This window comes from Entelurus aequoreus, linkage group LG14, assembly GCF_033978785.1.
Source record: "Entelurus aequoreus isolate RoL-2023_Sb linkage group LG14, RoL_Eaeq_v1.1, whole genome shotgun sequence".
In the NCBI taxonomy this organism is placed as follows: domain Eukaryota; kingdom Metazoa; phylum Chordata; class Actinopteri; order Syngnathiformes; family Syngnathidae; genus Entelurus; species Entelurus aequoreus.
The window spans coordinates 43240387-43250385 of NC_084744.1; the positions used below are offsets into that span (position 1 = coordinate 43240387).

The window sequence follows — 9999 nt, forward strand, 5'->3', positions numbered from 1 at the left end:
TATTTATGTGGCTACTCTACACTATCTGTTTAACTGTTATTTTCATTGTAGACAAGTCAAAATAAGTCCCAAAGCACTGCACAAATCCAGCATGCATATGTGCCATTTTGAGAGCAACACATCTAAATTCAAACGAATGCAGTCACAAACACAGAATCTCTCACTTGGGATCCATAATCACATTGTTGTTGTTTTTTCCTCTGCAGCGCTTTTTCGTTTTGGACAATGGGATCCTGAAGTACTCCAAGTCCCCGATTGATGTAAGTAACCCTGACTCAACCCCCGGAGCAAAGAAGCAGGCCAGCCTGGCAACAATGAGTCAGCCAGAATGTTTGCAGCAAGCGTTCAACGTGCTTAGCTTGGTAGCTTTTTGTGTTATACGCGTTGAAATTAGACCCACCAAATGATTGCGCCTTGCTTGAGTAGTTGCCTGATCAATCAATAGGTAATAAAGACTGTAATTGTAAAGTTGAAAGGAAAAACGATGAAGAGAATATAGGTAGAAAATCATCTGTTTTACTAAAACACAATTGGTATGGCCAGAGCAAAAATCTAAGTACTGTATCTGTATTAAAAAAACATTTTGTTACGTATTGTTTGATGGTCTTTGCCTAATGGTTAGTATGTTCATCGTATCAGCTACATACATTCCTAGTCATTGAAAATAGATGTGAAGTAATAGATACAATTAAGTTGTCAAATGCCAATCCATCATTGTGATTCAGATTCAGAAAGGCAAACTGCATGGCAGCATTGATGTTGGCCTCTCGGTGATGTCTATCAAAAAGAAGGCCCGGCGTATTGACCTGGACACAGAGGAGCATATCTATCACCTCAAGGTAACGCCAACAGGACGAGTCAATGTTGTTATTTGAGTATTGACTAACCTGTCAAGCAGATGACTGAGTTCAAAGCACTATTTACTTCATGCCATTAGGTTAAATCCCAAGATATCTTTGATGCTTGGGTGTCCAAGTTGCGATATCACCGCCTCTACCGACAGAACGAGATTGTGCGATCTCCTCGCGATGCTTCTATGAGGACATTTCCTCCATCAGCTGTTGCAGAGTCTGCCCAAGCTGCTTCAGGTGTCGGACATGAGGTTAAGGTACATTACTTTTGACATACTGTAACCTTAGGCGAATTGTTCCGCCTTGTTAGAATGTCTTACCCTTATAGTAAATTGTCTGCCTCTTTTTAAAAAGGTCACTGTGGCCGTTCCACATTGATCAGCTGAATGACTAATGACTGTGAATGTGTGGCCTATAACAGTCTATGGCTGAAATGTTGACTTGACATGTAAAATGAATCCTGAGCATTAGGATAAAGCACTCAAATGTCTGTCTATAAAAACTGTAAATGTTTGCTTGATAAATGAAAATGGTCTAGACAGGAGACTATTTCCAATGAAGGTGATCGTTTTCTAGGGGAAAGGAGTTGTGACAGTCTGTCTAAAGTAGACCATTAAAGGTAATCAGTGGGATAGCTGCCAAAATATGTTAACTTTAAATTTAACTTAAAAGCAGCCGATTATTTTTTCCCTGAAGAATTGCCTAAAGACTTACCAAAGAGTCAGGTATGTTTTTATAGACTAAAGACTTTAGTGGAAAATTAACTCAGTATCTTTTCAACAAACAGAAAATAGCTGCCTGTAAGGGATCATATTATGGATTATGGCAGCACGGTGCTACAGGGGTTAGTGCATGTGCCTCACAATACGAAGGTCCTGGGTTCGATCCTGGGCTCGGGATCTTTCTGTGTGGAGTTTGCATGTTCTCCCCGTGACTGTGTGGGTTCCCTCTGGGTACTCCGGCTTCCTCCCACCTCCAAAGACATGCACCTGGGGATAGGTTGATTGGCAACACTAAATTGGCCCTAGTGTGTGAATGTTGTCTATCTGTGTTGGCCCTGTGATGAGGTGGCGACTTGTCCAGGGTGTACCCTGCCTTCCGCCCGAATGCAGCTGAGATAGGCTCCAGCACCCTCTGCGACCCCGAACGGGACAACCGGTAGAAAATGGATGGATGGATGAATTATGGAAAACTAACTTTTCTTACCTCAATATGGAAGTGCTAAAACTACAACATGGCTGACGGGTGGACAGGAGATGCAGTCAATGGGGGCTTGGCACATAAATAAAATTGCCCACAAAACGGCGTATTCTAACAAATAGTGAAAAAGTGGCTTGAAGATGGTTCGTAAAACATACAAGCAAAATTTAAACCAAAGCACCACAATTAGACCACAAGGAAGTCTTTTAAATGTATATAAAACATCATAATATGACTAGGGATGATACTCGAAACCGGTTTTCTCGGTTGTTCGATAAGAAAAGAACCGAGTCCTCAGACTCGAATCCCTTTTTGAGAACCGGTACCCGTTATCGAGACCACTATAGTAAAGAAAAAGAGTTGGTTCTTTATTCGAATCCCTGGGAACGAATCCCGTCCCGACCAGAAATGCCCCGTGAGACATCACAAGAAATGACGTCACGTAGCTCAGTCATTAGGCGCAGATAGCAAAAGCAGGAAAAAAATGGACGGGAAAAAGCGCTCCAAGGTGTAATAAAGTTCAAAACAAAAGGTATAATCCAATGAATAACTTTACTGAGAGATTTGAGCAGAGTACAAACACATGAAGAACACTTTTACGACCAACCGGAAACATAGCAACCAGGCTAGCAACGCACCTCCTTTACGGCAGCTGTCACAACGTTCTTAAAGCAACCGCAGCACATACATAAATGACATCTCCATTTTTTAACTTTCGTTTTTCTTTCCTTGTAAACAAAACAAAATCACACTGTATATGTGTTGTCTGTCTAATTATAAATAATGCAGACGAGGCGTGTTGGCTGAGTTCTTGACGTTTACTTTCACAGCGTGCTCATAACCTCATTCTTGCTGCCGGCGTGACGATATGCAACAACACTTTTCGGGGCTACCCGCATGCTCATCACTCCCGTTGCATGCTGGGTAGTGTAGTTGTTATATTCCCTAGCTCATAACATCTTTCCCCCTATAAAGAAATAATGTTAACTCAAAGTGTATTTCTTTTTTAGCTTTAACTTTTAATTTTTTTAGCATTGTATCCACATTTGCAAAGAACTTTTCTCTTCATAGAATTGTCTTTCAATAAAGAAATAAAGTGCAAAAATGTCAAAACATCATAACAAACAGTTATGTCAAATAGCAGCAGAATTGCACTTTTTGGAAAGCTGTATTATTTTCAGTTTTGTGCCCAAGGGACTGATTTTATTTAACACTATATTATTATTTATACACTTATAGTGATCACAGAGACAGGTTGTTTTTGTGTTACTGTATATAGTTGTTTTTCTGAAAAAATCCCACTTAATATACTTTGGGTAACAACAGTCAATATTTATTTATTTTATTTTATTTTTTAGGGGGGTAACAGTCAATATTTATTTATTTATTAGATTAAATTGTGTTCTTGTATAATAAAAGTGAGCTTTTGTTAAACCAAATATTGTGTGTTTTTTTCCATATACAACCACCTATCTGGACTCGATAAGAGAATCGATAAGGAATCTGTTCGATAAGAGGATTCGATAACAGGCTCGAACTCGATAATTTCTTATCAAACATCATCCCTAAATATGACCCCTTTAAGATTTGGAAAACACTACATTCCTTAACATAACTTTATTTATCCTGCTGTATTCCATAAATGAATCATTCACCATACTCTCATTATTAAAGAGGTTTGGACAGCAGACCTTTTTTACACAACCACTTAAACGTTTTGTCATTCAAATGAATGTATTTCTTACAACTGCATCTCATTTCACAAACAAAATAGTTATTGAAGGAAACAAAGCAGAGATGTAAATCTTAGTTCTTCTGGACAAGACTGAATTTGGCATTGGCATTGGCATTGGTTGGTATCACCTGTGCAAAATCCTCCATCAATATACTAGCTACTGTATGTGTTTGGCGATCCAAAAATAGATGTGGAATTTTTCTTGTTTGTTTTCATCTCACTGCATACATACGCACACCAGCTCTTTTGTGTCCACTTGTGTCACCCCATAGCAGGCTAAACCCAGTAGTTTGCCATGGCAACCACCAGTCCCCACCAACAGCAGCCTGCCTGGCTCCTACAGTAACGGTCAGAGCAAAGTGGCTGCTTGGCTGCAGGAATCGGAGGAGATGGACAAATGTGCAGAAGGTGTGTGTTGTTTTCGTCTACGCTGCCTTGCAATTACCCTCATACTGTGGGTCCAGCAATGATCTACTTGTGACGACATACTCTCATCATAATCATAACATTCACTATTAACAACATAATTTCAGATCTTGCACGTTGCCAGTCCAACCTAACCGAGCTGAGTGGCTTGTTGCAGAGTCTGGAGATTCTACAAAGGACACAGTCAGCTCCCAACTTTGCAGATATGCAGGTGGAACACATTGGCACACACATATACACACTCACACATTCCCAAATGTGTAGGAATCCAGTGTGGACTAATCCTGAGAGGCAGCATCTAGTCCTTTGCAATGTTGTTTCAAATATATAGTATGCTATCTCTGTCCTTACCAAACAGCATTAAATATTCATGGACGAGCTCAGGAGTCTTACATAGTCTAAAACAGACAGACGTGTGTGAGTCTAAGAAAGTGTCAGATCTCCCATTATGTACTCTGATGGACAGGATTCAGACATGCTTACACCCACTATAACTGCTTGGCAACAGTCATTGCATATGACTCTGAATTTTGTTTGCTGCTTATTTGTCGGATTCTTTTCTGCAACTTCACAACCGTCAATCTGTAGGTTAACGTTTGCTTTTGTGTGAGTGTCCTGTCTAATCAACCACCTTTTGGATGTTTTGATGCCGCATAGACTGCTTGTGTAGAATTGTCAAAGAAAGAAAAGCGCTTGAACAGAAGATGGAGGACAAAAAGTGTCGGCAAAGACGCAAAATTCCAGCTTCAGGTACCACTTTGGATTTTACTGAGGCCTAATTAAAGTGAATGTCAAACAAATGTAAGGACAATGACTTATGACAATACAGAGAACTTTCTATTTTACACTTTCAACTATTTGATCAAATCAGTTTTGTGTTAATTTTCCCAGGTTATCCACCAATTTACTTTATTGGTGCATTTGATTTGTTTCCCCCATCCTTGCTAATACATTCTTATTTTGCTTAGCACATTAATCTGTGCTGCTGAAACATTTGGAATGCGCTAGCATGCTTTTTATCCACTGAATGCTAACTACTGCTGTGCAAAGGGACTTTATAGAAACAATTGTTAGATGAACAAATGGGAGCATAAATGGCCATATGACAAGTATTTGCGCAATTTGCAAAGGTGTTTAGAATTATTATACATTAATTTTATACATTCCTGTTGTAGTATTTTTTCATGGAATAACTTTCAGGGCGTTTTGAGGCTCTCAGCATGATTGTGCTTCATGGTTAATTAACCCTTGTCATGTTTCTACAGGTCCCGCTCTCATCCAGCATGTCTCCTGTCCGCCTCCACTCATCCAACCCTAACCTCTGCGCCGAGTTGGGGGACTTTCAAGCTCCCGTCTCCAGGCTGACAGACAGTGTAGAGTGTTCCAGTGACTACACTAAACTGCAGGAGGAATTCTGCACCATTGCCCAAAAAGGTAGGCAGACCGTAGGCTTGAACAGCCAGGAACAAATGGGTATATGTGCATTTATTTTCCGGCATGGTCAAAGATCAAACGAAATCGAGATGAGGAGTCCATGTACACAATTCAATGTTATCTGATCTGTACTGTGAAGTTTGCACAAGCACTGCACAAATGTCTTAATAGTAATATTAGCAAACATAAGAATTGTCCGGGATGGTGTAACATGAATACATTTTATGGTAAATCCACTACTAATTTATAATGCAGTGTTTGATTTGCCCAGTCAGCAAATATTTTGGCTTTATTTTTTTCCTTTGACTCTACTGACTTTGTTCTCACACAATGCTCTCAAAATGTAAGATTTTTGGCATAAGTCTTGATTTGGACCGTGCATGTGAATGCCGAGTTGGCACTGAGCCTTAAAGAACACACATGGGGGCTTATGTGGGCAAGCAGGAAGACGTGGACAGTGAGGCGTGTCACATGTGTGATGCCGTGCAGCTGTAGTTGACTGCCAGGCAGTGCTCTATTACATAATACAGCCAGAGACTGTAACCCTCTCTGTCAGGCCTATGCATGCTCCCAAAACATCATTTTACATCCTGCAACGTCAATGTGTTAATAAATTCCTCCAAGATTTGTTTTGGAACGGTTTTTTTTAGATAGAAAATATCTTCCAGTCGTTAAATCACTGTGGTCACTAATGTTGTCTCAGTGAATCACTGTATCAACTGCGCTTACTAGTGTGTATATGTTATGTAATATGTTTGAAGAACCCTACATTTCGTTGACGAACCCGAGCCAAAGCAGCCGAGGCAAAAGAATCATGCTGCGTGAATGGTCATGATGTTCCCGCTCTATTCTATCTGTGTGCAGTCCACACTCTGCTCAAGTCGGCCTTCAACACAGTGGCCATCGAGAAAGAAAAGATCAAACAGATTCTATCAGACCAGGACCAGTCTGACCCATCAGCGCAGATCAACTCCCTCAGGAAGTCTCTGTCACAGGTAATTTTGTTTTTCGCCATTTAAGTACAAAACCCAAAACCAGTGAAGTTGGCACGTTGTGTAAATGGTAAATAAAAACAGAATACAATGATTTGCAAATCCTTTTCAACCTATTTTCAAATGAATAGACTGCAAAGAAAAGATAATTAACATTTGAACTGGAAAACTTAAATTTTTACAAATATTAGTTCATTTGGAATTTGATGCCTGCAACATGTTTAAAAAAAGCTGGCACTAGTAGCAAAAAAGACTGACAAAGTTTAGGAATGCTCATAAAACACTTATTTTGAACATCCCAAAGGTGAACAGGCTAATTGGGAAGAGGTGGGTGCCATGATTGGGTATTAAAGCAGCTTCCATGAAATGCTCAGTCATTCACAAACAAGGATGGGGCGAGGGTCCCCACTTTGTCAACAAATGCGTGAGCAAATTGTCGAACAGTTTAAGAACAACATTCCTCAACCAGCTATTGCAAGGAATTTAGGGATTTCACCATCTACGGTCCGTAATATTATCAAAAGGTTCAGAGAATCTGGAGAAATTACTGCATATAAGCGATGATATTACGGACCTTCGATCCTTCAGGCGATACTGCATCGAAAGGTGACATCAGTGTGTAAAGGATATCACCACATGGGCTCAGGAACACTTCAGAAAACCACTGTCAGTAACTACAGTTTGTCGCTACATCTGTGCAAGTTAAAACTATACTATGCAAAGCGAAAGCCATTTATCAACAACACCCAGAAACGCCGCCGGCTTTGCTGGGCCCGAACTCATCTAAGTGGAAAAGTGTTTTGCTGAAAGTGTAATGCTGAAAGGTACATACAGGTTTTGGAGCAACATATGTTGCCATCCAAGCAACGTTATCATGGACGCCCCTGCTTATTTCAGCAGGACAATGCCAAGCCACGTGTTACAACAGCGTGGCGTCATAGTAAAAGAGTCCGGGTACTAGACTGGCCTGCCTGTAGTCCAGACCTGTCTCCCATTGAAAATGTGTGGTGCAATATGAAGCGTAAAATACCACAATGGAGACCCCGGACTGTTGAACAACTTAAGCTGTACGTACATCAAGCAAGAATGGGAATTCCACCTGAGAAGCTTAAAAAATGTGTCTCCTCAGTTCCCAAACGTTTACGGAGTGTTGTTAAAAGGAAAGGCCATGTAACACAGTGGTAAAAATGCCCCTGTGACAACTTTTCTGCAATGTGTTGCTGCCATTAAATTTTAAGTTAATGATTATTTGCAAAAAAAATTAAGTTTCTCAGTTCGAACATTAAATATCTTGTCTTTTCAGTTTATTCAATTGAATATAAGTTGAAAAGGATTTGCAAATCAATGTATTCTGTTTTTATTTACGAATTACACAATGTGCCAACTCCACTGGTTTTGGGTTTTGTAGATCCGATATAGTATATTAAACACACACAAAAAAGCTTTGAGATTTAAAAAGACAAAGCTCTTGTTTATTCCACGGAGTCACTGCACTTGCAGTATAACAAGGATGTGTGAATCTTGGCGGTCCCATTACGTTTTCTTTCAATAATTGGTGAGAAAAAGAAATTTGTGCTGTGTGATATAACATCATTAACACTGTTCCTTCAAGCCGTCTTCGCTGCCCCAGTGACTTACAGTAATTGAACTGTTCCTCTGCTAACTTTTTCCATCTCACTGGTGAAATGTGCCTGCTATTCTCATAATTATAAGGCAATGTGACAGTCTTGTCCCAGGCTGTAGGTTAGATCTATATGGTAAAAATCCATATGGTTAGGTACAGTAAATGTCAGCAGCTACTGTATTTGGGTCTCTATATTTTCTCTTTCTTATACCTCAGCAGCTCAGACTCAAACATTAATTATACCCAACTCACTCTTCTTCAAAGCTGAGTGTTAACACTTATTTCTTACTTTGATTTAATGATAGTCACAATTATTAAATAGTTTTACAGCAATGATGGCAACTGCTCGATTCTGGAACAGAGTAATTATATTTCTGCTGAGAAAAAATTGCTTTCAATTCCAAACAATCTTCAGAGTGCCAAACGGCCTGGAACGGATTATGTTTGTCCTTTAATGTCTTGCTGAACTGTGAACTGTCACCCTAATTGAAGCATCTTGTGTCCACGGTCATCCAAAATCAATACCGTTTTTTTCTTTGATTAAACATGGACAAGGTTTTGCTTTCATTGTTTTATCGTTTTCATTTGAAGCAGAGAAGTGTAACTTTGCCTGCTCAGCAAAGATTGTCAAACTCAGATAGCAAAAGGATGATTAACAAAGTCATTACTGCTGTATTTCTGTCATTATGATTTAAGGGCCTTATCCTCCCGTTTGTGCTTAAGTGTTTTTTTACACGCATTAAACTACGCGCGTTTCTCTTATTTGTATACTTTCATTCAGCTTTAGGCTGCAAGAAAAGTACGGAACATGGATTTTTACAAACACTTGTGAATGTCATTGAAATCCATGTAAAAGATAACACTTAAAATGTGAAAAGGCTATATAATTCCAGGCAGTGCTTGTTATGTGTACAATAGAACCTCGATTTACGAACCCTTCTATTTAAGAATTTTTCGGTTTACAAATTTTTAGGTCGCGCCAAATATGTCTCTGTGTGCGAACCATGTCTCGGTGTACGAACGCTTCATTCATTCATTCATTTGGTGTGCCGCTGGAAGCATAAGGGTGCTGCCATTTTGATAATATCATTACCTGTGCAGTACAGTTCACACAGGGTCATTTTAGAGAGGCAGAGCCCACTACGTAACATCCTATTTATGTCGTCCATTAGTCAGTTGCCATTTCTCAGTGCTTCAGAGTGTTTTTAGCCGTTTGACTTACGTACTTAATACGGGTTCAAAAAAGCCAACAAATTAGCCTGGAAAGAAGGATGGATTCGCTGTGGACTTAGGCTTAGAGAGGAGAGGCAGCCTACATACAACCCCTGCCCCTCTCTGCCTGCCCTCCTCCGCCTAGTGACGACACGTCATGATGGCACATTGTCTGCCGTTCGCGGAGAGCAAGGTAAAAATTACTTAACTTTTTAACTTTTCTTTATATATCGCAGCAACATGGTTGTGAACGTTTCTAAGAACACAAGAGGGACTTTTGTGTGGGTGTGCAGGTTGACAGTTGAGCTTGCTGTTGTGTTATTTGAATAATGAATGGATTGTTGATCCATTACCCCCTTGTTATGTTTAGTGTGTACATACATACATATACATATACATATACACATATATATATATACACACATATATATATATATATATATATATATATATATATATATATATATATATATATATATATATATATATATATATATATATATATATATATATGTGTGTGTGTAT

At 39.4% G+C, this 9999-nt stretch overlaps 1 protein-coding gene across 7 annotated transcripts in view; it reads left to right on the forward strand.

The window, feature by feature from the left end:
- The window catches only part of osbpl6 (oxysterol binding protein-like 6), an 83819-nt gene that overhangs the window by 37727 nt on the left and 36093 nt on the right, over positions 1 to 9999 (forward strand). For 3 of the 7 annotated variants that reach the window (XM_062069937.1, XM_062069939.1, XM_062069938.1), the window contains 8 exons: positions 207 to 260; positions 726 to 839; positions 938 to 1108; positions 4059 to 4194; positions 4320 to 4423; positions 4870 to 4962; positions 5478 to 5646; positions 6511 to 6641. In XM_062069937.1, coding sequence (XP_061925921.1) covers positions 207 to 260; positions 726 to 839; positions 938 to 1108; positions 4059 to 4194; positions 4320 to 4423; positions 4870 to 4962; positions 5478 to 5646; positions 6511 to 6641 — 972 coding nt within the window. The remainder of the gene's footprint in view (positions 1 to 206; positions 261 to 725; positions 840 to 937; positions 1109 to 4058; positions 4195 to 4319; positions 4424 to 4869; positions 4963 to 5477; positions 5647 to 6510; positions 6642 to 9999) is intronic. The other 4 variants (XM_062069941.1, XM_062069942.1, XM_062069943.1 and 1 more) reach the window with 3 other exon arrangements.